Source organism: Sturnus vulgaris, chromosome 4 (genome assembly GCF_052056855.1).
Source record: "Sturnus vulgaris isolate bStuVul1 chromosome 4, bStuVul1.hap1, whole genome shotgun sequence".
In the NCBI taxonomy this organism is placed as follows: domain Eukaryota; kingdom Metazoa; phylum Chordata; class Aves; order Passeriformes; family Sturnidae; genus Sturnus; species Sturnus vulgaris.
The window spans coordinates 5,903,118-5,930,878 of NC_142246.1; the positions used below are offsets into that span (position 1 = coordinate 5,903,118).

At 45.2% G+C, this 27,761-nt stretch overlaps 1 protein-coding gene across 3 annotated transcripts in view; it reads left to right on the top strand.

Annotated features, from left to right (window-relative positions):
• Positions 1 to 1,519: 1,519 nt before the first annotated feature.
• Positions 1,520 to 27,761, top strand: part of FGFRL1 (fibroblast growth factor receptor like 1) — a 170,341-nt gene continuing 144,099 nt past the window's right edge. The window contains exons 1-2 of one of the 3 annotated variants that reach the window (XM_014895202.2): positions 1,520 to 1,926; positions 2,963 to 3,072. In XM_014895202.2, the coding sequence (XP_014750688.1) occupies positions 3,012 to 3,072 (61 nt within the window). In that variant the 5' untranslated portion in view covers positions 1,520 to 1,926; positions 2,963 to 3,011. Of the gene's footprint in view, positions 1,927 to 2,444; positions 2,583 to 2,616; positions 2,829 to 2,962; positions 3,073 to 27,761 lie in introns of those variants that run through there. The other 2 variants (XM_014895203.2, XM_014895201.2) reach the window with 2 other exon arrangements.

The following is a 27,761-nucleotide window of genomic DNA, read 5'->3' on the forward strand; positions in this document are numbered from 1 at the left end:
AACTGAGCCTGCTTTGGACTGCAGTCTGCACAGAAGCAGAGGTTGTGTAGATAGTTTTAGGACTGTGTGGTGATGTCCTTGGGACAAGGACCTTGACTCCTTTGGAGTGCAATGGCTGGAAAATGTTACAAAGAGGTGTTTTATACATCATCCCCTGAGATGTAGCATGAAGCTGAGCTCTCATTCTGGTGCAAGTTAGAGTGACTTTATCAGAAGGCATGGCATGACCATGACCATATAGGTTTAAATCCTGAAGGTTTCCTTCAGTCAACACTGTCTTTGAACTCAATGAGGCTGAAGTTACTGCCTGATAGGAGGAAGAGGAGTCCATCTGGGATTTCTCAGCTGAATTAACTTTAATGATAAAAATGATGATATAAATATGTAAAATACAAAAACAATGTTGTCAGCCACTTTGCTTCTGGCTCAAGGGGTTTATATGTTTAGTCTTACATGTTTTTCACATTGATTTTGTGTATCAAGATTTAATGTTGTCAGGAACTACTCAGTAAAAATATTTAGCAGTAACAATAAAAATAGAGGGTGTGATTTCATAATACTAATAAAATAGAGAAGATAGATGTTCAAACTAATCCTTGGCTTGGGTTTAGGCGTTTTCCTGGTGCTAGTATTGAGACAACTTTGTTTTCAAGGAGGTCTTCATGCTGGAGCATATCAAGTAAAAGATCTAAGAAACTATAACATCAACAGTAATGATGTTTCTTTTGAGGTACAAAAAGTTTAGCCATTGAGGCAGTATTTTTTCTTGTCGTTTGTTTAGTCTGTTTGGTGAATTCTGCCAGGTTGGTTTTGATCCTGTGTGAAGAGTGATTTGCTGTAAGAGCGGATGCATCAGCTGAATCATGTTGGAAAGTAAATAATAAATAATTGTAACAGTTAATATAAGGAACCGACATCTCCACAGTTTATTTTCCACTTGGTTTAGCTTAGTTCAGGCCAGCTTCTTTCTGGCATCCTTTGCATCCAAGCCGAGAGATCAAAACGGGGCAGCCGCCCCCCTTGTCTCGCCTGCTGCCTGCACGGTGGGTTCGCACGGCCGGGGCAGAGAGCTGCTCTCTTTGGACGCGCTCTGCGGTGCGGGGGGCTGCGGGCTCGGAGGTCTCCACCGCCGCTGGGCTTAGGGGGGTGCGGGGAGGGCAAAGCTCTGGGGCACGGCGAGCTCGGAACCGCAGCGCCGGGAGTGCGGGGCTCGGGGGCTGCGGGATGCGCTGCCCGCACCGAGCGCTCTCCTGCCGCCCGCAAAGGGTTAAGGGGAGCGGGGCCGGCGGAGGGCGGGGGCAGCCGGGGGCTCCCGGGGATTGGTGCGAAGTTTGGAGCGGGGCGGCCCCGCACCGCCCTCCGCGGCGGCTCGGCCCCCACCGCCACAAAGCCCTGCAGGGAAAGTTGCTTTATCGCCGGTTTCTCTCTCCCCGGCTCTCCCCCCCCCTCCCCTCCCCTTCCCCAGCCCCTTTCCCCTCCTCCCCTCGCTCCTTAAACGGGATTCCGGCTGGGCGAGCCGCCGGACGGCATCACCGGGCATCCCGCGGCGCGGAGCCCCGGAGGCTCTGGCAGGTCCCCGCTGTCCCTCCCCGCACACACACGCTCAGCCCGGCCCGGAAAGCAGGAAAAAAAAAAAAAAAATTACAAGGTTTCCCCCTTTTCCTGACCTCCTCGCCCGTGACTCTCGAGTGGAAAAAAATCGCCCGCGGAGGCGAAGGGGGGGAGGTTGTTAAAAAGCCGGTGAAGGGGCAGAGCCGCTCCGTGGGGAGGACACCCCCAGGCAGCCCCCGGCACCCCGGGGAGGGGGGGATGAGGTAGAGGCCGGCGGCGGAGCGCCCGCCGGGCGCCGTGGCCGCGGAGGGCATGAGGCGGCGAGCGGCGGGGATGGGCTCCGGAGCGCGGTGTTAGAGCCCGGCAGCAGCCAAGGTAAGTGCCGCCCGCTCCGCCACCCCGGGCCGGGACACCCCGGACCGGGACACCCCGCCGGGGCCGCGTAGCGCACAGCTGGGAGCCTCCAGCGCAGCCCCGGGGCAGCACCAGGTGGCATCGCTCCGGGTGTCCCCCCGCGCGTCCCTCCCTTCCGCGACCCCCATTCCCGGCGGCGAATATCCCGTTACCGCCGGCAGCCCCGCCGCCAGCGGCGGAGCGAGCGGCGGAGCGGCCGTGCTGGCTTTGCTGGATGCTGTGCGCGGGTTGTTGTGTGTCCTGGGGGCACGGGGTGTTTAAACCGGGGAGTTTACAAGGGTGAGGAATCCAGACAGTGTTTAGAGAGTGAGAGTTTTAGGAGGAGAATAGGGTGTAATTAATGTAAACCTGATCTTCCCCGGGTGTGCGTATCGGAGCGAAGGCATCTTCAAGAATCTGGGTAATTAAGTGTGGTTGCGCTTTGGGACGCACCTCTGGAGCCCACGGAAACAAGAGGGGCTGTTGGTGGGGGCAGCGGGGGTGGGAAGAAGAGGAAAGGAGGAATCAATGCTGTGCAGAGAAGTCTTGGAGTGGAGGAAGGCGCGTACCCAGAGCAGAGCCTGAGTGAGGGGCACTGGAGCAGCAACACAAAGTTTTCTGGGCTGCTGATGGGAGAGGTAACATTCCTCCTCCCCCTTCCACCAAGTTCCTCCGCAAATTGTTAACCTGAAATCTTGTTTTATGGCCACTTGCTAGCGTTTTGTTTGCCTTCCAGACTGGTTCTGTACAGGATACCAAAGAATTATGCATTAACTGTAAACTTAGAGGAGCTTACTGGCCTCAGTGGGTTTTTGATTTATATCAGGCAAAAGCAGAGAGGAGGGCAAAGTTTTGCTCACGGAGCACCAAGGAATGAATTACAAGTACGTTGCTATTTTATTTGCTATTTCTTCTTGTCAGTCTTCTCAGTAGGATTTAAAACTCTGCAAAGTAGAAGGTTGTTTGGGTTTTTTCCCCCCCCCAGTAACTATTTTGCTCTCCTTTTTCCTGCCTCCAGGTTTGAGAGGACAGTAGCCTGTGCGATACGGCGGGATCTGTTTTTCAAAATGGAATTGCAGCTGGCGCTCCTTTTCGCAGGGATAATTGCATTTTCGGACTCGGCGAGAGGTAAGGGGACGGCGCTTGGTGCGATCACCCGGTGACTCTCTCCCTTCCCTCTGCTCCGTGGGCTCCGTAAACACCCGCGGCGCCCCCGGAGGCACCAACCCAGGGGAGTTGCTGTCAGCAGGGACTCGTGCCCTGCACATTTTTTATCTGCACAGAGGTGCAGGCTCGTGCCCACGTGTGGTGCCTCCTTACCTGCGTGGTTCGGGGCCGTTGTTTGGGATGGAGCGTGGTTGCTGCGACTTTGCTGAGGTCTGTTAGGCACAGGTGAACTTCCAGGGGCTTTTCTTGTGCTTGTGTAAAAATACACAGACAATTTTAAAGAAAAGCAACTGCATTCCTCTGTGGATCAGAAATACCTCTACCCTCCTGTAATCCCTCCAGCCTCTGCCCTGTGTATTCCCACTTACAAACTAAACAAACACATCCATTAACTTCCCCGGTGACAGACAAATGACAGTTCCCAACAGCGAGAGTGTATTTTAGCACTGAGGCTCCAGCAGTTGATCAGATTTCAATAAACAGGTTACCTTTCCAGAGGCAAATTGAAATACGTTGACCTGGGAATGATGAGGGTAGGAAGAAAGAAGTTTCTTTATGGGCAAGGTGCTTTCAGCAAAGCTCTGGGATCAGAGTGCAAGGAGCAGTGGCGCTTCCTGCACTTTTGCCCGTGTTGTACCTTGGTGGGTGCTGTCCTTAGAAAGCCTGAATGGGAATCCAGGCTTTCAGCTCCCCCACCTCTGGTCACAAAGTAAGGGCTGCATTGTTCCAGGAGAATGGGGGTACAACTTCAGGATGCAGATTGCTCCAGCTGCGATTCCCAACAGTCTCAGAGTTTTGTGAACTGTTGTAGGACCTTCAAGTCATCCAGCGTGATGGAATTGCGAATTAAAAGGTTGAAACTTGCTCTTTGCTTGGGCTATAACTTGCCAAAAATAAATCTTGGGGGCTGAGGGTGGGAAAGGAGAGGGGGAGCATTACTCTGAAAACCCAAGTTTGGTTTAGTGCACTGTTTTTTTGGTTTTTTTTTCTTCTTGGCATTGGCTCTCAAGCAAATATTTTATGGAGGCAAAAGCACTATAAAATGATTTGGCTGGAAACTGAATGAAAAAGAAAACAGTATATAGGCTATAATTCCTACAAGTCTGAATTCCAGGCAAGACTTACAATGGAGACTCAGTTTAAGTTGTGGGCGATGGGCAGCAGTGTATGAATTAAGATGACTTCATGGATGTATATTATTGCAATGGACCTGAGAAGTTGGTGGAGTTCCGGAAAAGATCTGAAGTGGGCAGGAGAAGACAAAAAGATTCTTGTCTCTGATGTGAGCTGAGTATCGGCTGCTTTATTGGCTGACCCTGTTTAAATTTGGTTTGCAATTGTCTTGCTCGTACACTTAATGCCCCTGGAAAGTGAAGCGCTGTGGGCTGTTGTCATGTGAAGAAGTGACAGAAAATTAACAGCAGTAATTTCAGTACACCATTATTTTTCCTATGGAAAGGTCTTTTCAATATAATTTTGTTAGCATCATATTGGTAATTGGGTTATTTGAACACTTTTCAGAGCTGGAAAAACCCATCTTGTGTTTGGAAAGATGGTTCTGGTTATTTAAAATTATCTAGAAACAGAGGTTAAAAGCCAGGGCCAAACCCATGAAAAATGTCATTCATTCATGTGCTGATTTAAGAGAGGGGAAGTAGAGAAGAAAAAGAAGTCATTGCTGTGAAAACAGATGAAATTCTGGCGTTTAAGTCCTGCTTTAGATCTACTTAAGGAGGAGAACATTTTTTCATAGTGAAGGAGGTAGCTGGAAGATCAAACTTTTGAGCAGAGATGAGACACTTCCCAGAACTTTGAAACTTTGTGCTGACAAATATCTCCAATTGTTAGGTGTTTACATTGGGAAAATTTCAGGTAATTGGAAAAATGTGCCAGGCTTTTCATGTGCCTGCAGAGTTTTTCTGAACGCTTCATACGAGGGCTTTGGCCGCTGGAGATGTGTAAATGTTACCTGTTACAGTCACTCAGGTTTTATAGGCAGTCCTTCAGCCAAATCTCAGCCTGAGGTCATGAGGCTCTTCTCTGGAGGAAGAAGGGCTCTTTGTTTTGGTCAAACAGCATTTAATATCTGTGTCCTGATTGCAGATTAGACGTGAGTGGCTCGAAGTGTGCCAGCACCTCCCGATCTGAGACATCAGAAGTTGAATAGGTGCTTGCTGGCTGGCAGTCAAAGGAGGAAGGTGGCTGAGGAGGCTCTCTGGGAAACTCATTTTAGGCAAAATTAGGTTATGCCGTAATTAGGGTGTTAATTTGGAGCCGACTGAATGCTGTGCCTGTGCTCGGGGTAGGGCTGTGCCGTGGTGCATCTGCACAAGGGGGCAGAGTTAAGTTGCCCACGCGCTCCAGCTTTGATATTTCCTGACAGTTGAATGCTCAGCTGCAATCTTGCATTAAATGTTACATTGTATTATTTTTACATCTTTATTTAGGTGACACCTTTTAGGGCAAAGGGCCCTGCAGGAATGACTGGTTGGGTTTATGTGGCAGGGTTTTTTTTTTCCACCTCCCAGCAGAAAGGGGCATTTTTCCAGGGTCGGATCTGTGCCTGCTGGCTCTGTCCCACCAACGTGTCTCACCACTGATGTACAAGACACTGTAAAAAAGGCAATATCTTAGCAAACCAAGATAAACTCTTAAGAAAGAGGCAATACCTTTGAAGCATCCAGGCAAAACAGAGAGCAGGTCTGATTTTAGGGGTACAGGTGGTAGAACTGTCTGTGCTTGAAGGGATAAGGGGTGAGATAGCTGTGTTTGAACCAATGCTTTTGGGGTTGAGACTGAAAGACTTTGACCAAGGGCTTGGGTACACCTGAAAATGCACTCGAATAACCCTTCCAAAAAACTTAGTCTGGAATAACTCTCAGTGGCCAATCTGACTCTAGGCTAAGGATCTCCTGAAGGGAGTCTGTACCAAAAACTCCTCGGGAGCTATTTCAGTAGATATCTAAACCTCTCTCTCCCTTGTGGCTGAAGACTAGAACGCCTGTGTGCTCAAAACCCACTCTTGGAGAGCAAAACCTGTGTGCTGTGGTTTTCTAAGAGGGACTGTGCCTTCCAGCGGACAGCCAAGGCGTGGGGCAGCAGCTTCAGCCTGGTTCCCGCAACAAAAAATGTCTGCTCTTTACCTGGGATAGCAGTGTAGGTCCAGCTGATCACCCCTCGTGTTATTCCATTCCTGCTCTCTCCAAGCAGCCCCATACTGGGCATAAAAGTCTTCAGTGTCCTGCCCTGGCCCTCCTCTGCGTGGTTTAATGCCATCTTGGGTCACTAACCTTTAGTGACTATGTCCTGCAGCAATGTAGCTCCTGCCATGCCACACCTCCGGTTGGACACAGGTAATACAATCTGATATTTTCCTGCCTATGTTATCTCAGTGACAGACAACGCAATATTTGTTCCAAATCTGTCAACTTGCCATCATATTCACGTTGGTGACCGTATATGGTAACATTGGGATGTGCCTGGCTTGGTCCCGTGGCTTAAGCAAGATTTTGTATGGTATGTTTAGAAGTTTTTGGTAAGAGCAGCAACCACCCTCCTGTTAGCAAGTAAACTGATATTCTGCTGGAAACTAATTAGTTTGGATGTTGATTTCATTTTCGGTGCATTGCGTAGGGAGGGGAAGAACGGGACCTTAATTGCTTTCTGTTCTGGCACTTCTCTGTGCGACCTTGGCTTGCAAACCTGCTTGGTGTCTGCTTTACAGGGAATTTGCTGATTGGGCCACCTCAAAATTCAATGGTTTCATGCAGAAATAATGTTAAGTGCCATTTTGTTTTCTCTTAATATTGAAGAAAAGGATAGGATGCTAGAGGTGGTTTTTTTTATTTCTTGGAAGTTGAGTTTGTCATTCTGATGAACAGAATTCCCATTCTCTAACTTTGAGGTTTATAAGAGTGAACTTTGGGGTTTATAAGAGTTCTTCAGTAAGCACAGAAAAGATAAATAATGGTAATGTGGGAGAGATGGTTATTGGGTTCTGCTTTACGCCTTTATTCTTGTTGAGTGGTTGTTACCAGATAGAACGATTAGGTAATTTCTCGCTTGTGAAAGAGAAACGTGTTCAGATCTAACAGCCTGATTCAGATTTTATGGATTCACAGCACATCTTCTGGTGAACTTTGGGGCATTTTTTGGATCTTGTTCTTGGGAAACTCGCTTATGAATAATTTGTCAGCATGACTTGTACCTAGAGTCAACATGACGATCTAAGAAAATCCTGGTTATTTTTTAAATGCTGGTTCCTCCCTTCTTCTGAGGCTGTCGGCTGCTTTAAATTGTGGCTAAGTTTAAACATAAAATTCAGTGTGTGTCATACTGGAAAATTAGGGTTGATTTTATTTGTTTTTAATTAGGAATATTACAAAACTCAGCAAACTGCTCAAATGCATCGAGATTTTCCCTAAATTTTTATAACTCTGTTTTCCAAGTCCATATGTTTCTTTGACCTTCATTAAAAGATGCAAGCAGACGCAATCAAAATGTGTCTTTTCTGAGATGAACTTGCATGCAGCAAAAGCTGGACTCCAAAGCCTGAGTCTTAGCCACAGAAGCAACTTCATATGCCATGAGGTGGTGCTTGAGATATTACAGGAAAGTGGTTTTCTCAGGAAGAGAGTATCACTCGGAATTGAAAAAGAGTTGACACTAGCTAGCAAGTACGAACTCCCTTTTCAAGATCTGGGGCCATTTGATGCCAATTTATTAACTAAAGCTGACGTTTTTAATTTGACATGAATTGTCTGATAGAACTGATCTCTTCCAATATCTTCTCTGATAATTCCTTTTTGAGTGTCTATCTCACCATAAGTGATGCTGATACATCTGGGCACAGAACACTTGTCATAGAATAGTGTGAGTGCTGTAGAGTCTGCTTGTACATTTTTAGATTAATTATTGGAAGAGATAAAAATTTCCACTGAAAGAGGAAAATAATGATGCAGAGATCCTCTTGTGCCAAGGTTGAATTAAGAAAAAACCAACCCAACAACCTTTAGTTGTAGCTTTATTTGTTCAGTGGGATTGGAACTGGTGCAGCTGATTTTCCTAAGATGTGAAGGTCCTAATTGTGTCTGCAGTGTCTTGTAAAACCGTGCTGACAAAAGGATCTGTGTAAATGTATCCCAGCAGTACAGGAGTTGGTGGAAACGCTCTTTTCTCACATTTCTTTCATTACCCTCCTCATTTTGTCTTGTTTCAAGTGATTTGTCTTTCATCTGACCTCTTCCTATATTTTCTGGTGGGCTGCTCAAGCTAAAATGCATTTGATATTGTTGGGAACATTTAACTGGGATTTCTATTCCTTATCTTGTTCTCTCTAATCAGCCTTTACTTTGAGCTTTCTCTAATAATAACGCCCCCCATACCATATACTGTGCTCACCTGTTCTAATCTTTTGCAATAAGGTAAAACATTTTTGGTCATATAAGGGATTTTTTGAGAGTGGAGCCAGTGTGAATGCAGAAGTTGCAAAGACCTCTGTCTGATGCAAGTCTGTTCAGTCTACTGCTCTTTCATAGCAGCTGTGGTACTATGGTAAAAGAAAAATATTTCCAAAACCAAGCTTGATTAATCTGATCGTGCTGTCCTGATGTCATACGAGATAGGCAGATGCAGCCCATGCCAGTTGTGACAGGTTAGGACCTGATTCAGAGCCTGTGAGTGTCGGTGCTGTGACTCCTACTCACTCCCATGGGCTTTGGATCCATCCCTGAAGGATGAGTTACACAAATTATCTGTGATACCCACCTCGTGTGTGTCAGCAGAGGGGATGTGGGCTAAGTGTGCCACTCGTCTGCTTGACTGTATGGCTTGGACTCACATTTTTTATTCTAGAAAAGCACTTTATACTGCTGCTGACTGCCAGCTCTGGCTGGTGGGTGGAGCGTGTGCTGCTGGGGCTGAAAACGCTTTGGAAATTCACTGCTTAAACTTTGGATTGCTGCAGAGAGGTTTATCCTCAAAGACAGAGAGCCATCCTGTGGGCAGTGTTCTGGGTGTGGAAGGGCTGAAGACTTTCCCGAGTGCTATTTTATAAGTGAGTGTATGCTGTTTATTGCCAAATCCATTCCCATCTCTGATTTCTCCCTTCCCAGTCAACTAAACCTGGGCTGTGTGGAGTTTGGTTGGTTGCTCTGATTACTCAGTGTCCTCTTTGTATCACAGCATCCTGCAGTGCTGCGAGGAACCTGATGTTGTTATTTCATCCCAGCCACTCCAATTTTAATGAAGAAATTCAGCCAATAACTCCAGGCTACTTCTTCCATTAAGTGTTCAAACTTAATTTTGAGCTTCACTAAGGAAAGAAGAAAAATGTAAATTGGGAACAGAGGCTCCTTGAAGCAGGTTAATGTTTCCCAGGATGGCTGCACCTCTATGCTCAGCTTCTCTACAAGTGGTTTCCAGCTTGATGGGTCACAAAATAATTTATTCTCGTATGTGGTAAATTTATTTCATGAGCGATTCACACAGTCTTGGGTATCCTGTCAAGTGAGTAATGCAAGAGGTGTCATACCCTAGATGCCACTTGAGTGGCATTGACTTGGGTGGGTATTTTAGGAGCCATCAGTATTATGCCTGTTAGATAAAAATACAGCAACAGCAGACAAATAGGGAAATGTGAACTTAATTTGTGCAATAGGCATTTAAAAATTTGTATTCTCCTTGCGGGGTTTGCTCCACACACCCCTGAGCTGATGACTTTACGAGTTAGGTATTAGTGTGGACTGGCATAACATCTCTGTGGTAACTTTGGGCTTGATAGCTCTGGCCAGGATACTGGGATAGGGAAAAAGCTGGAGAGGAACATGGAGGGAAATGCATTAGCCAACCTCCAAGAGAAAATTTAGTCCAGATTAATTAGTGTACCCCTGCTTTTGAGGCCTGAGAAGATCTCGAGCAGGCAGTGTGTGACTGAAGGGGATGCTGGGATGCAGCTTTTCCAAGTCTGTGGTGTAGTGTCCTCCCAGGTGCCTCCACGTAGAGGTGAGACTTGATTGGCTTTTGACCAATATGTCACTCTGAGTAAAAGCCTTGTAATGTAAAAGGGGTGCTTTCATTTGCTAGCTACTGTTTTACTATTGCTTTATATGGATTTTAATCTCCTTTGTTCTAGACAGAAGTGAATGGGGCGAGGCGAAATCAACCACAAAGGAGGGAAAAGGGAAAGCTGTTCAGACTCACCAGTCTCTCAAAGCCAAAGTACTGGAGTTAGGCTGCTGTGCATGCTGGAGCAGTGTGAACAGATTCCTTTCCCTCCTCCTTCCTCTCTAATGGATTTGTGTGAGTTGGAGTATCAGAGGAAGTTATTTTTCTCGGTGGTTGTTCTCAGATCTGTTAACACAGACCTGTGACCGATCTGTACCTGCTGGTTAAGCAATGGAAAGTGCCAGATGAGCTACAGGTGTATGAACTGTGTGTCAAGGATGGAAGAGTTAATGAGTAACAGGATGAACCTCTGAACGGTGTGGAATATCTCCCCAAGGATACTCCAGACTCTCTGTGCAAGGAAGGGTGCTTGTTTGTCATTGCCCAGTCAGTGTTAAACTGGTGGCTCTAACTCCTGCAGGGCGTGGATACCCTTCAGAGGGAGCCACCTTGCTTACCTTCTGGGTTAATCTAAACCTTCCCTGTTCTTCTGCAAACTAACACAACATTTTGGTGGCAATAACAGTGTCTCTTTATACAGATGAGTAATATTGGGAAGTGTTTAATGTATTTTTGGGAAGTTTGAAATGGAAAAACAGGATGAGTTGACAGCTCCTCCAGCATATGGAGATCAGGCTCCATGCTCTAATAAGTCATTTCATATTTTAATATTCACGGTTGGGTTACAAAGGTGATAGTCCCTTTAGGTTCAGTGAGTTGTGGCTGAGTAGGTGTGAGTAGGATTTAAATATATAATCCTACCAGAGAGCAGAAACTGGGGCCTCGTAAGACCAGGCTGAGTTTCAGTTCTGTGCAGGGTGGCACCACACCATGGGAGGGTTCATCACGACCTGCAAGAGTTAATATAAAACTAGAATAACAGATCAGAGCTGATGAGTATCTTTTCTCCTCCCTGCTATTCCCAACCAATCAGAAATGCAGTATTGCCAGGGCTAATTTCATTAAGGGCTAATGAGAGTGAAACTTTCAACTTAATCATGGCCAGGACAGTAAGCAGGTGTTTACTTTGCCTGGTTTGATTGACAAGGAATCATAAACCTGTTAGGGAGATATTTGCATATGCAGAGAACTGGCTTTGGACAGGTAATTGCTAATTGCTAGATTTGTTCTCTGAAGGTGTTTGCCACTGCTCTGAGCACACAGCTATGGTTTCTGGGATACAAAGAGGCACAAAGAAGTAGTAGAGGCTGGTGAGAGCATTTTGCTCGGGAGCTGCAGAAACCATTAGGTAGGAATGGGTCAGTGTTTTATCTAGACCAAAGTCCTGCTTGTATTCCTAAGGCAGAATGCTTTTCCTGATTTCCTGCCTGCTCAAACAGGAGTAGGCCAGAGGATTTGGAGGATTTCAAGCACTATTTTGTGATGGTGATGTACACAGATTTATTCTTGTCTTGGAAATTCATTGGAAATGCCAGACCAGTAGTCCTTGTATGCAATCAGTAAAGCAGGATATTTAAATTGAAGTTAAATTCAGGGCTCTTCTCCCCTTGAGTATTCCTGTTTGGAGGAGGATTGTAGATTCACAGGGTTAGGAATCTGTCCCTTACTTTGCTATCAGTACCAAAGAAAAAGTACTGCAAGATGCTACTCAAAAGAAATCATAGCAATAGATCTGCATATTTATAGTAATTATAACTATTAAGAGTTTCCAGCATATTAAAAAGAGATCCAAAAAGTGCTGCTCAGCACAGGCAGTCTTCCTCTTCTAGATACTATTAGGAGAAAAAGCTTGTCTTTCTGAAGGCTACAGACTAAATGGAGTTCCAAGCTTATTTTTCTTTTATCCTAGAAAATCCAATAAATCCAGTAAATTCTTTCAGTGTGGTCTTCCAAGAGTTTTTCAACTTGGTCTGACTCACAGATTATTTGAGTGCCATTATAGACTAGGGGTCAAGCAAGTTAATTCCCAGAACAGTGTGCTGCCCTGTTTTCAAACTGTGCTAATCAGGGTTTTGAGTCAAAGCATGGCAGTTTGCTTAGTGAAATTATTTTCCTGTTAGAAAATCACAAATAGGCTCTGACTATTCGTGTTGGCTTTGGTCACTGGAGCACTCACATCACATGCAGTGCAAAGCCTGCAGGGATGCAGTCGCTGTGGATCAGGGCACTGGTGGGGGCTCATTTCCCATTTCACAAGATTGAACTCATGAAAACAAGCTGAAACCTTATGAAAGAAAAGAAAGAAATTGTTGCTGTTACATTTGCACCTCCAGCAGGACGGCGGGAGGGCTGTGTGGAGCCTGTCCGAGCTGTAACGTGAATGTCCTTCCCCAGAGGAGACATTTGGTGGAGTTATTTGGTTACCTCTCCCCCTCACCTTTTTGTAATGGACTCTTGTTTACATTTTCCTCCTCCTTTCCCGAAGCTTATTAGCGCTGTTTAGGCAGAGGAAATGAATTAACATAATTTACTGTTGTTTAGAACAAGACACATTCCCTGCGTGTATGTATACACACTCTGGCATTCGCCCTCCCAGCGCTGTGCAGAGGAGCGTGTTTACAGAGTCTGGCTCCATTTAGGGAGAACAATACCCTGATTATAGAGGGCAGCCTTTTCTTTCCAGAAACCAGAAGGAACCCTTTGCTTCAAGCAGCTACTGCCCCTTGAAGGTGCGGGTGTTGTGAGCTGCTGGAAAGGGGGGAATAAATCTGTTGTGGACACAAACCCCCAGCATTGTTCTCCACGGAAGTTGGTTTAGGGCTGGGGGTGAGGAATGGTGTCGGGATAAACCAAATGCCAAGTGTAAGATCTACCGGCGTGCAGCGAGGTGTTGTGACTTCCAATTTAATTTTCAAATAACAGCTGTGAGACTTCATGGGGAGTTATTTGGTGCTGCTCGAGCTAGGGAGGCTGGGTGAGAAGAAAATGGTAATTGAGTTTCAGAGTAGTTTTGGATGGGCTGAGTTGGGTTGAAAGATGCTGTTATGTGTGAAATGCTGGTCATTTCTAATTGCAGTCGTGCACCTGTGCCTGGTAGATAATGCTGGAGCCGTGTCATATGGAGCATTTGCTTCACATGATGTTGAGAAAGGTCAAGCACTTGGTTTCTGTCCTGCTGAGTTGGGTCATTAGATGCACAAATAGGACCCCCTTCCTTTGCCTGACTGCAGCCACTCAGATCCTGGCAGTAAATCCTTCTCAGGTGTGATTTCATGGCAGCTGAAAATGACTGAACTTGACCCCATCACTGGCCTATCCTTGTCCTCCTTTGCTCCCAGCCTGGTAACTCCCTTGTGCCAAGGGGAGAGCTCCTCTGACCTTGCTGTGGATGTTTTGGGGAGGAAACTTGGGCAGGAAGCCAACCTGGAAAAAAATGTGATGGTTTAAATTCTTAGAGGAGCATGGGCTGAGCTTGTGGAATCACAGCGTCTCCACAGGCAACGAGTCCTTTCTTCCATTCCCACTTATGGCAGGAAGGCTCAGTACTTTGAAGGACTGGATATTTATGGGAACATTTATAAAATGACTCTTTAGGAATCTCAAATGCATCAAGGTCCACAGGGCAAAATGTATCATAGCCTGGGGTCAGTGAATGTGAAGACAGGAGTCACATTTGGCTCTTGGTTCAGCTCAGGGGTAATGCATTGTTGGACCTCCTGCATGGGAGGTTGTCATGATGCAGAGTGTCAAAGATGCAATTTTCTATTTGTCTCAATAATCCCTTGAAGTTTGGAGTACTTTATAGGGAAATGGGTGATATCTTCCTTCCTCTGTCCCTGATTTTGTCTTCTGAGGCAGAGAATCATTTTGGGGAAATGGAAAATGGCAGATTAAATCTGTCAGTGTTTGCTAGCCCGCCTGTGGCATTGCCTGCTGCAGGGAAGGAGCTGCTCCATGAGAAGCACAATGGGCAGCAAAGGTGGCAGCAACCAGTGCTGCTGGTGACCAGGTGTTCCCTCTGGTCCAGGCACAGTGTGTGTCCACCCTGGAGCCAAGGTGAAAGTGGGATGTTATCCAGAAGTTTCTCCTCAAGCTTGGCTTTGTCTCTACAAAACTTCTGACTACTGACATCACTTCAGCAGGTTGCAAAAATAAGGCAGAGAAAACGACTTGGGAAAAATACTCCCTGTGGGTGAAAATATTTTTCCAGGGAGAGTAACAGAGCCAGCAGGCTAAACAGGTAATACTGCAGGGCTGCATCAACAACACTTTTAGGGGATTTCTGCAAGGGGCTGTTTATGTTGGCCAGTGAGAGTGGTGCATGAGTTCTGTCCAGGGATGATTGACACATGTCTAACTTTCTGAAACATAACCCAGCACTCTGGAGAAGCTGTGGCTTTTGCATCTTGATCCAGTTTTTTGTAAAGGACAAAAGATCTTAGTGTATGTATCAGTATTCATATGAAGGCTGCTGGGATTACTCTGCCTTGGGAGACTAAACTGTGGTACAGGTGTGAAAATTAGAACCTATTGAAAGAAAAATATTTTTTTTTTCCCCTTAAATATGCTTTAAAATCTGCCAAACCTTCTCATACCTGGACAATGGGTCCCTCTTGGGCAATGCAAGAGGGACAAGTGTAGGTTCCTATGCTGGCTCATGGACTGCAAGAAGCACAACAGGAGCAGGGCAGTAAGAACCACTCCAGGGTCCATCCCTGGATCTGTGATCTGCTGAGAATGTGAGCGTGTGTGGTGATCTGGGGAAAATATGAATCTTGGCAACAGTCCCTGATTCAAAATATCTGGGAAACACTGAGCCAGGAGGTTGAAAGTACATCTCTGGGATTTCTTTCTCCAGAAGGCAAAACAGCATCAGACTTTCATTGAGACAAGTGTTTGAAAGGAAAAAGGGAACAGCTTAGTTATCAGACACTAACTGAAATAACAGCAGTGAGGAATAACCCTGAATGAATTTTAATGGCATTTTGATTTGGATCTTTTTCTTTGTATACTTACAGGTGCTTTCCCTTTTTACCTCTGCAAGGCTAAAGCAGATACTATAAAGGGCAAAATAACCCCAAACCCAATAACTTGTCTGATAGAGATGAAAAATGCTAGAAAGTAATTGAACAAGTTTTCTACTGTAATTAAACCAGTGTTAAAACTGACTCAGGGCCTTCTGTCCCTGGCATGTATTGGAGGGTATTTACAAGATAGATATTATTAAGGTAGAGATATTTAATATTGCTCCCAGAGAGCAGGTCAGCAAGTGAGCAGTGGTTGTGGTTGGTATGATGAACACAGCATAAGGCAAAGTTGTTAGCTGGTGTGATTTTATTATTATTATTATTATTTTTTTTTTAGATTGGGGTTAGTGCCTGGAAGTCCTCATTGCACCAAAGTGCTGTCGTTGTGGTAAGGGCTGTCAAACTCAGAACAGACAGCTACAGTGTTAAATTCAACAGCTCTTTGGATAGAGACTTTGTTTTACTCTAACAAAGGGCCCTTCCAAAACCAGACCCATTGGTCAGCTGAGTTTTATTTACTGTGTACCCCTCAGAATGGTGAGGCATCTTTGCACCCTGTACAAAGCTGATGTTTTCCTGACAAGGATTTCTTGCTGCTGGTGCAGTACAGATCCACCAGGCCAACAATTCTGTCCCCAAAGCTTGTTTCAGTGCCCAAGGTGAAACAGATGCAGACATTTGTTCATGCACAGGCTGGACTGTGCACTGAACACCCACAGTGCTTCATGGGAGTCAATTGCAAGTTCAGTTGTCTCCTCTCTGCTGGGCACAAGGCATCATTGACTTCAGGGAGAGATGGCATTACACCATGCTTATTTTTTATGGAAACAACCATCAAAAATCCTGAAATGGAAAGAAAAAATACACAGATTATTCAAGTATAATTACTGTTATTATCATCCTCGTCATCATCAAGGTGTCTTTATCTGTGCTGCCAACAAGGTCTGACTGCTCCCAAGTGTTGCTCCACATCCTGCTGGAGCCCACCATGGGTTTCCACCTTCTAGAGAGGTGGAAAGCACAACCAACCTAAAATCTCGGAGTAGGAAAGAGAGTGGGAGAGGCAAATTTTCACACAGTCACAGAAAAAGAGATCTTCCAAAAGATTTAATTTTCCTTGCAAAAGCTTCTGGTGGTTGTTGAAAGGGCATTTCGGTGGAAAAGGGCCAGGCAGCCCTAGGCAGAGCCAACACCCTCAATTGAGAAAGATTTTTCAAACAAGCAGTACTGTTAAGAAGTAATTAAAGTCAAATAAAACACGGAAAATAGTGTATGACACATCTATTTGAACTCATCCCAGTTTGGATCCACTGAAACCCATGTAGCACAACACTGGAGGCACACAAGGGGAGGTCCAAACCCAAGGATTTCAATGCACTTTTGCAAGTAGAGAAGTCTGTTCTCAGACACCATTTTCCCAAGTGTTTAGGCACACACTACTTCAAGGACCTGGAGATTGCTTGTATTTAAAGAAATACTTGCTGAGGACCTTCCACTCTTGCAGTTCCCTTTGCTTTGTTCCTCTGCCACCCTTGCAGTGTTATGTTGGGCAAAGTTTGAAAATAAAATAAAGAAAATGGTCATTTTGGGATCCCAGCTGTGTCACTTCAGGTGAGGACTCTCTGGGGGAGAAAGGATCAGGTCAGAGGTAGAAAGCCACTCCCCCTCTATCAGAAGGGCTTATAATGCCAGGGCAGCTCTCCAGGGAATGTCTGTCTGTCTGTCCTTCCCTCTGGGGTTGACAAGAGGCTGATTCCTTGCCCCAGCTGTTCCCTCTGTCACATTACAAATGAGACTCTGAAAAGCAGCCCTTGGCCTTGAGACAGCTCTTCTCTTGCTAACTTGTTCTACCCATCAATTAATGTCAAACAAAGATGTTTTATAACTCTTTTATAACGTTTTCAAGAGAAGGACCTTCACACCTTTTGCATAGGAAAAGTCCAACTCCTGTGTGAGGTGGCTGCCAAAACACACAGTGCACAGTGAGGTACGTGTGACAGCAAACAGAAATTTTGCTTTTCGTGAAAGAAGTGCTCCTTAACATCCAAATTCTTCCATGGAGACTTTATCCAAAAGGAGCATCTTCTTTATAAGTGGAGGTGAGGACAAAACATCTTTATCCTCCCCATGAGGACAGTGGCACTTGAGATCAGCATCAGTCATGATCAGAAGATCTTCACCATTTCTGGTGAGCTTGAAAACCTGGTATGAAGAGCTGGTGGCTTTGCCTGGGTTCTATCCTAATTCCATTCCATTCTCATTCCTAAAGTGAGCAAGCAGCATTTCGAGCCATTGTTCACCCTTGTAGTTCTTGGCCTGTGCAGTGGGTGTGAAACGTGAGGAGTGAATTATGAACAAATAATTAAAAATCTTACATGGCAGTGTATTTCCTGAGAGGGAACAGCAAGGCTGTAGTGGGGCTTTCAGACCATCCCTTACCCACTCCCCCTCTCCTCTTGTACCAACTTCCAGCAATTCGGCTGCATGTTTTTTTTAGGAACTAACTTCCACCCAAAGACTCCTGAATTTTTCTTAAATGCCAGGTTCTGTCAGAGCTGATAAGGCAGCAGCCAGCCTGCAAAGATAACACAAGGTATCAAGGCTGCTTGGGTTTGTCTTTATTTGGATTTTTTAGCAAGCCTTTGACAGACGCTGAGAGCTGTCTGGAGACTTTGGGTTTAATGGGTCCCCCCTGCTTTTCTTTTTGTCTTTAGTACCAAAATGCTTTTAGGTTGATTTGGAAGAAAAAAAAGATCTGATGGAGCTGGGGAATTAGTGGTGTTTACTGAAGGGAGTGGGGAAGATGAGCAGTGGGGGCTGGATGCTGAGGGTGGCTCTGGGATCTGTTGTTTTGGTGTCTCCACTTGGAAAGCATTCCCCCCAAACAGGGTTTAAAAGGGATGAGGAGCAATACAGAGTCACTCTGAATGCCTGATCACTGGCAGGAACGTGTTAAGGTGTATGAAAACCTGTGATTAATTGTCTTTTCAACTTCCCCCTGACTCCCACTCTGCTTTTCTTGCAGAGTTGTCCCTATTTGGGCTGCTGGCTTTTGTTAACCTCTGAGGGAGTGTTTGTGCTTGGCTTATGTTAACCAGAAGGGAAAATTTTCCAGTCAGAAATTGATATATCTGCTGATGCTAATAACTTTATAATAGGGAATTTGGGGAGCAAAGCAGATGTGGATAGAAGACATAGCCCATGCCCTTATGCCCAGATGTCTTCTCTCACCCTTAGAGTGAGATATTAGGGTCCATTTTTAGCCCAGGTGAGCCCTTAGTGAAGGAAGGTGTTTCCCCATGCTCACCTCTCTGTAATGACCCTGTGTGTGTCCCCAGTTTTGTAAAATCATAGAATCCTATACTGGTTTGTGTTGGAAGACTCCTTAAAAATCATCTTGTTCCAACCCCTGCCATGGGCAGGGACACCTTCCACTGGGTTGCCCCCTCAGCTTGACCTTGAACACTTTCAGAGATGGGGCAGCCTGTTCCAGTGCTTCACTTCCTTCACATGAAAGAATTTCTTCCTAATATCTTGCCCTCTGTCTGATGCAACTCTGTGGGTGGTTGTACCATGGGTCACATTAGGACATAGATATGACTGGAAATCCTATTAAAAAAAAAGAAAAGAAAAAAAAAAAAAAAAGGAAAGACTAAAAGTCATGGTATAACCCTACAGCACTGGATTTTATATACCTGGCTGTTGCTTGTGGTACCCCTCAGGTGGTTTGTACCAAGCAGGCTGTTACTTGCTGGTATTTAATATTCATTGTTTTGTCAGTGGTGTTTCACCATGGCTGGAATTACAACGCCAAACTAAGTCCTCTTTTCAAATTTCAGTGCAATTTGTGGGCATGATTTAATTAAGCTTCACAGAACTGCTTGGAGGAACATATTTTATGCCTACAGACCTCATAGAGAGGGTCAGGAGCAGCATGGGAGCACTGGTTTTGTTACGTGCTTCTGCCCAGCAAATCTTTCTTGCTCTTTAATGTAACCTGTCACATATGAAATTAATTTCCAACATGCATTTGCTTACAAAATAGCATTCTTCACACCAGAAGTCTATAGCAGTAGAAGAAACCACTGCCAGATGTCTATATTTATAGAAAACCGGCATGTTCTGTCTGGCGATGACAGAATATTTCAGTGTATTTATGAAGTGCTCATGTTTTTAGAAATATTGAAATCCAGTCACTATCAGTAGAATCTTGCTTTTCTTATTTTAACCAGCAGAACATGTTTCTTTAGTAGATACAGTACTAAAAAACTAGAAAAAAAGCTTTCCCTACCCCTCTGTCCTCACTGATTTGTTTGTTTTGGTTTTTTTTCCCAGCTTCACAGACCTCATTTTAAAGGGACATCTCTGGCTCTAAACAAACATTACTAGAATCTCATGCAGCTTTGACTATATACTTCTTCATCAGGCATTTTTACTTGAGAGATAACTTCTCATAAAGCTGAAAGAATATTTTTCACTCTAACAGTAGGTTATTTTTCAGTTAATTATTTTGAATGAATAATGAATGAATATTTTCAATGAATAATTTTCAACATTTTTCAGCTTTCACACTGAGGTGTTTCTTTTGCTTTGATGGCCCTCTTTTGGGTTGTTGTCCTGCAAAGGGTCTCACATTTGAATCTGAACCCTTTGAATGTTAGATTTGGATCAAGCCAGAAGTGTTGGAGGGTGCAGAAGCCCTGGCATGGCTGGTGGCTGCAGTGAAGCCCATCAGAAATAGTGTCCTACAGACAGTTCAGTTCTTTTCCACACTGTCTGTAAACAGCTCTGTTGAACCACTCAGTGCCTCAGGGTCAAGGTTTTTGCTTATATTCCTGACATGGACACTGGAGAGTTTTCAGAACTAAAATTGTCAGGGATCTGGACAGATCCTGGTCGGAAGGTGCTCTTGGAAGCCAAGGCTCCATACCTGGCAGTAAATAAAGGGAAGGGATTTAGATAGGTGCCTTTACATATTCAGGTAACAAATGAGGAGCTGTACAGAAATGTAAGCAAGAGGGGCTCCTTGTGGGATTTAGCACTGGAACACAATTGCTAATCTGTGCAATCTACAAATCAAATTAATTGGGTTTGCTCAGGCTGTTGCTCACACGATTGCTAAGCACAGTAGCTTGAAGGCAGTGAGGGTTTGGCCTCCCAATCTCTGCTGTGTATTTGTTTTTTTTGCAGCAAATGCCTTTGATATATGTAAGTTATATTTCCGTACATTACAAATGATAGATTCCTCCCCCATATCCTGTGACAGCCTTCCCTGGAGACAGACAGTCTGTGTTGTTTTAGCGAGATGGAGAAAGATTAACGGGAAAGGTTTTGCTAGTGTTTGCAAAGACTTTTAGCAAAAGGGAAAGGTTTGATAGAGGATTTAGTGAGAATGAAAAAGCATTTCTGAAAACTCCTGCCTGCCCACAGGGCTCCCCTCACTGCCTCGCCTCTCATGCTGCCTTCTGCCTGCAAGGAGCATCAGGGCAGTCCAGAGGAACCCACGGGCTTGGCTCCCTCCCTGTGCTCCTGCTCAGGTAGAACGAATCCCATTGCATCTGCAGGTCTGCAGGTGATTTTCTGATCCAGCTGTGCTGGTGCATTGAGTTTGTGGATGAGTAGGGAGCCTCTGCACCACTGAGGAGTGTGAGGAGGTGGGTACAAGTGGAGAAAGGGTTCCGGGGGATCCCTTTGTCCTCACCGTGGGGCTTACCCCACCAGGCATGGGAATGCTGTCCTGCAGCCTGAAGTCAGGGTACCATGAGAAATGTTCAGCTCATGGATAAAATAATTTATGTGTCTGTGTCAGAGCTGCCCTCAAAGCTGATGGGGATGTTGGTAAGTAGGGCATTGAGCCAGTATTGACCATCTCTCTGCAGACCATAATCGGAGTTTGACACCTCCATTTAGATGCACTCAAGAGCTGAGTCCTGGCCATTTTTAAGTTCCTGGGATAGCTAATGGTGATGCTGCCACAGTCACATATAACTCATGCATATTTGCATGTAATTATTGCAGTGCCAGTAATTAAAGCCTACAGGTAAATCACAGGCAAGTCCCCACTGAGCTTTTTTCCCCCCAATGAGATTTTAGAGCTGGATAGGCTCTACCTTACTCTATAGCCATTAATATCCTCAGCCACTCTTACCCAGAGCCCCAGCTCCTCCCTGCCAGGTGTGCCTGAAGACACATCACAGCACATCCAAGGACATTCCTATGATGATGTATTCCTGTGATATGTTTTGGTCACTGTCCACAAAGCAGCTGTGTCTGGAAGCTTTACACACAGGCTCCTTGCTCCTATGTGTGTAATATGTATTTAAGGGAAGAGGTGGTTTTTCTTCCTCCTGGTGATCAATTTATACCTGAGGTTGGGAAAGATTGATAGCCCTTGGGGCTTTCTCATCACCATGCAGGAATTAGCATCACAAGCAGGAGGGGCTCAGAGGTCTGACCTGCAACCCTGTGTGGTGTTTTCATTGTGAAGTACAGACAGGATGTACAGTAAATTAGGTTCAGGCAGTTCTGCTTGCTGAAAACAACATCATTTCACAGTGACCCTGAAAAGCTTTTTTTTTTTTTTTTTTTAGAGTCCTAGCAGAGGGACTGTAGCTGGATCCAGGAGGAGGAGTTGTGGGTGGTGGATCAGGAGCTGGAAGCAAAACCTTCCTCTCTGGGTTAGTGCTGCAAATCCTGCCCTTGCTGACAAGGCTGGTGACGCATGCAGAGGATTTGGTGCCCTTCACCGTGGCCTGGTACAGGGCTGATAGAGCAGCTCCTGCTTCATGTGAGCTGGAAAAGATGGGCACCATGGCTGGAGTCCCACTGTCACAAAAGGAGGCATCCAGCCATGGCAGCAGTTGGGAAAAGCCACCAACAGAAAGTGCTCTGTGCAGAGCCCCAGTGGTCCCTTTGACAATGGCAGGGAGAGAAGCTCATCCAGCCCCTGCTATGCTGCAGAGCAGGATTTATCCCACTCTACCTGCATGGGACTGAGATGCTTCATGCCCTGAAAGCACCTTTTCCTCCTGTAAAGAGAGATGAGGACCCCTCAGGTGCCTCTGCTCTGTGTGTCTGAAGTTAAAGGTGAAGGAGGGCTGATGGGATCTGGTTTTGAGCATGTTGTGGTGTAAATCAGGAATGGCTTCTTCGAAGTGAAAAAGGAAAGGCTAATTTAAAGCCATTAGATGTGAATTTACCCTCAGGCTTCAGTGAGAGTTAGAAGGATTAATATGTGAGCCAGCCCATTTCCTTACACAGGCAAAACTTTTCCTTATGGCATGAGATTCAGCTCATTGCAGAAGGCTCAGGTACCACCAAACTCCTCTCTGAATGGGAGGCATAATGTCTGTAGACATTGTGTTGCCTGTCTGTCTGCACAGGGAGAAGTGTCATGGTAAATGAATCCATTACCCAGGATTGTTGATATAACACCTTTCTTCTACCTCTGAAAGAAACTTCCTTTTAGGTCTTTAAATCTATGTTATCTTCAGCTCCCTCGGTGTAATTGAGGGATTTGGGGATTAGAGGATGGAGCCAACATCACTGCTGCTTTTCTGCATTTTTGGAATGTGAGGGAAGAGGCTGGGGGTGGAATGGTTCTGGGGTGTGCAGTTTATTGGTGTGTCTTTGGTAGAGTTTTATGGCTTTGCTAAAAGACGTTGAGCTATATGATTTATTAGCACTGCCAGAGAGTGTATTAATGATTATTTCACATTCCGTGAGATCTTAGTGGGTCCTGCCCATGGGAAGGTCAGAACGAAGGGGCATTTGACATGCTTACAATAACAACTGATAACGAGCTAGAAAATAAGTAAGTTCCTTTGACTTCAGGCTGCGTTATCTTGCAGCAGATATCAACACAGCCTTCCAGAGGGAACTGTTGACCCTTTGCTGTGTGTTGTCAGATCTCTAAGAAAGTGCCATGGCAAAACCTACATGCACATGTGCATTTGGAAGTGCTTTTACTTGCTTAGGAACAGGCACTCCAACATCAGCAATTATTCCTGGCAGATGCAGCACTCTGCTAAGCATGCAGGATCAGGGGGTTTGGTTGGGAATGAACAGACCCAGCTGGCATGAAAAAGGACTTGTTAATATTTGCTTTTCTTTTTCAGGCCTGTTCTCTAGTAAAAAGTCAACCTGGCCCGTTTGGTGCCTTCCAGAACTAAAGGGCCAGTCTCCAGTCTGGGTCTAGTTAGTCTTTGGTTTATACTGATCCATTGACTATTTCTGGTGCATGCTCAGAGTTCTCTGAAAAACATGGATGTTTTTTGACTGTAACTTCTGCATTGCACAGCTGCTGAAGCTTTAAAAAAATCCGTGATTATTACAACTGTGTTAATGAAAAACACCCAAACATCTGTTTGCAGGGAACTCTATTTTGGGTGATGGCCACCCAGCATTGTAGACCTGTTCTGTTGTGGATTTGGTTAGGCTGTCTCGGAGCAACAGCTGTCTGTGGGTCAGCCTTGCCCTTCCAGCATCTGTACTGGTGGAGATAAGACAGCAATCACCCCTCAGCTCTCCCTGCTTCCAAAGCCAATTTTACAATGTTTTTTTAATTTTTCACAGGCTACTGCTGGCCAAGTGGACAGACATTCCTTGTCTGTTATTCATGGGCAGAAATGCTTGATTAGGGCTTCTCTTCCTGGAAACATCAGTGAAGTTGATGCACTGGATCCTCTTCCACAGATAAGATTAAGAGCATGGAAATCGGCACGCTTCTGGCAGTGGTTTTTACTGGCTCCGGGTGGTAACTGCAGAGGGTATTTTGGACGATGAGAAATTTGCTGTATCATCTGTCAAGCACCATTTGCTGGGGGGTGGTTCTGGAGGCACAGAATTCACCAAATTGACATGGATTTTTCTTTTTTCCACGTTGTTTCCTTGGCTGGCAGTGGCTGTGAGGGTTGCTGCTGAGAAGGGAATGAGTCACTCATTTGTTTGAAGCAATGAAGAAAGGTTCTGTGTGTTCCCATTGATATTAAACACGAAGCTGTGATGTTGGTGGTTTCCTTTTCTCCTGCCTTCAGTGTATTTGGTTTTCATATCAGGGAGGTCAGGAATTCATGTTTGCTGCCTTTGAGGAGGGAGGTTGGGGTAGTCTTTAGCTCTTTCTGGCTGCCCATCCAAATTGCTGCCATCGAAGCACAGTGGAGCCTGTCAGCTGGGGATATTTTCAGTTGCTGTTTTTGTGGGGAACCTGCCTGAGCTTTCAGCCTCGTGGATCTATTTTACTTCACTTGTTTTTATTAAAGTCAGTGACCAGTGCAACCCTGGAAGGCAGCCAGGCTTTATTTCATGGCATTACAATTTAAAGGATGCAAGGATCAGCGTGTGCCATTAGAGTGGCTGGTCTGTCCTGCCTGGCACAGAGCTGGGAGCTTCATCTGCTGAATCTCTTATGGGAGCCCAAACTTGTGCTTGATTAAATCCATTTTAGCATCTCTCTATATGATTATTTCCCTGCAGGCAAGTAAAGGATATAGGTGAGACTCATATCTGGTAGTCTTCTCTCAATAAGTAGGAAACCTAATTTCCCAGTTTTTCCTCATAATAATCCCACTGACTTTACCCCAGTGAGTTTTTCCTCTTTAGGGTGTCTTGCTCAGGAAAATGCAGAAGTGATTCCCCTGGTGTAGGAGGACTAGTCCATGAGAAAGCTGCTTTTCCTGCTCAATGGTGATGTAACAGACTGCATCCTTCTCTCTTTCACTCCCCACAGGTAAATTTTCTTCAGAGTAGTCACCTGGGGACACATGTGTGCATATTTAAAATAATATACAAACCCCAGCCAGTATCTTGTAAGTGCTGCTGTTGGCTGCTGGTTCTGCTAAAAGCTGGAACAGCAGATTTCACTCTCCAAGTAAAATTGGTCCCCTGAGGGGCGCAGCTCCACCTGACATCAGCAGCACCCTATGGTTCCCCCATTGTTTTTACTTTTGCTGTGTCTGTAATTAAAAAAGCAAAACCATCCCGTCCTCACCCCCACAGAGACCATATGTGGAAGTGACTCTCTGTGCTTGATGCAAATGCAGAAAATGTGTCTGAAAATAGATTGCAAGTGATGTAAAAGCTGTGCTTGTCAAAGGAAAATGCCAACCCAGTTTGCCCCCGTGGTTCTGGAAGGGATTTTGTCTTGTGCAGAATGTGCTTCCCCCTCGTCCCCCTCCTCTCTCCTGGAGCTTTAAGTCCCCTTTTGTTAGGCCACTGTCAGTGGAGCTAAATCCTGGAAACGTAATTTATTCAAAGTGTTCTGCACACATGTAAATGGGCAAAACTTATTGACAGCTGAGTTAAAGTATCTCTTTCTTCTGCGTAACAAGGCACTTTTGCTGGATCTTTCAGCCGCTGGCTTTGTTCCTCAGGGGTGAAAAGAGCTGGTGGGGGGAGAAACAGGCACACAGGGAGAATGCCTTGGGTGTGTGCTGTGTGTCTGTGTGTCTGCACAGCCACAGATTTGTGTGGGGACAGCCTGGCAGAACCTCTCCCCATGGAAGGTGCAGGATGGCACACAAATCTCAGCATATTCCTGATATAAGAAGACACTGTCTGTGTCCCATGTCCTTTGAAAGGCTCCAAGGGGTTGTGTGTCCACCTTTAACTGTGCAAAATGACAGGTCCCACAAGGATCTTGGTATTTGTCTATTAAATTCCAAGCACACAGCAAATTCAGCTGAACTTTCTGCTGCTTAAGCACTACTCTTTCCTCCTCCATACAAGGCCTTGAATTAGCTAATTAAAATCTAGGGGAGAGAGGGAACAGCCTGCAATGGAGTGAACTCACAAGATTTCTGAGGTCATTGCTGGTACAGAGTTCCCTCACTCTGTCCCATGAAAAGATTTTTAAGTATTCATTGGAAATCTCCCATGGATTTAACTTCTTCCTTTGTTTTCCTTTGCAGTAAAAGCTTGATTGAAAGTGGCTGTGGCAGCAGTAATGCCTGGCTGGGTTTGGAGAAAACAAGCTCTAGGCCCATTTAGACATTTCATTTGAAAGCAGCTTCCATTATCTCCTGTTAGGAGCTGTGGTTAGTAAGGAGCAGGGTGAATGCATATGTGTGTTCATCCATTATGACTTCTTTATAATTTTTTTTAATCGCTGTTTTTTAGGAAGAAGTGAGATTATTTTTTTTCATGTAGGTAATTAATGTCTGATAAACCTGATTCCAGTTTTCTTGGAATAATCTTGGATGGAGGATCCTGGCAGTATTAAGTGAGTTGATGCCAGAGTTAAAATACAATTTATTCTATTCTATCAATTAATCTTTTAGTATATCATCCATATCCCATGAAAGAAAACTGACAAAAATTTGGGTTTTTTCCCTCACACTTAAGATTTTTTTTTTTTGGGAGACACAGTTCTTAAAACTTAATTTACATGCTGGAGTTTAAGGTGCCAATAACTGTGGCCTGATCAAAGCTACTTCATGTTTTAGTAAATGTTTTCTGAGCCTCAGTTAACACAGGTGAGGCTTTGAGGAGAAGAGTGATTCTGCCTGAGTCCCAGCAGTGCAGCCCCTCTCACTTCAGTGGGACCAGAGGAAGGTTTTGAGTTTGTCTTAGCAAAAGATCAATGCACAAAATGGAGAACTTTATGAGTGTAAGGACACGACTGGAAATGTTGTCTTCACCCCAGAGCAGGTAGGGCACATGGAGGCAGCGCTGGCTTCAGCAGCAGATCTTGAGCAGGGAATTTCGTGGGGGAAATTCTGTCATAGAAACTCATGCCTGAAGCATGCTCTTTGTGTTGGGACAAAGAACTATTTGTCAGCAGAGACTGTTTCATATAAAAATGGTATTTTCCATTGAGTTTTGTTTTGGAGGCCCTTCTCTCCCCACATCTTTTCCTGCTGCTGGCTGTCTGCTGCCACCCCACTCTTCTTTGCCTGCACTGGGGTGAAGACAACATTTCCAGTCGTGGAAATGGGCCAATCAGACTCATTGCACTGCTGAAAAGAAATGCAACAAAGTATTTCTGGGTGATTTGATGACCTGAATCTTCCTTCTCACCACATTGGAATGACCTCTCAATGAGGAGAGGAAGGAGTCAGTTTGATTTTTGCTTTAGTGTTGCTTTGAACTTAGATCTCTCCAAGTTCATAGGGGCATCCAAATGCTTCTGTGGTGCTGTTGGGGGTTACTTGGTTTCACCTTTGCTGTCTGAGCCTGAATGTGGAAGAGCTCAGGCCTGAGTTCTTCATGGAAGTGAGAGATCTGACGCTGTGGTGCCTTGTGCTTTCTATTTTTGTTGGGCTAATGATAGAGAAATGCCACTTGCTCTTCAGATTGATAGGAGGAAACAGCTCCTAAAAATACCCTTTTTGTGAGGGTTTTCCCTATCTGCTGGGGAGATGTTGGGAAAACTCTGCTGGAACAAAATCTGTGCTGGAAGTGAACTGAATTGTGTGGGGACATGCAGCCATTCTGCACTCCCAGAGTCTGCCCGAGGCAGTGGAAGGAGTGGGATGAAACCCACGACAATTTAGGAGAACCAGCGTAGGTTTTCCTCTTGAGTCATCCTTGTTTTGACCAGATGAGGTGGATTTGGGAATA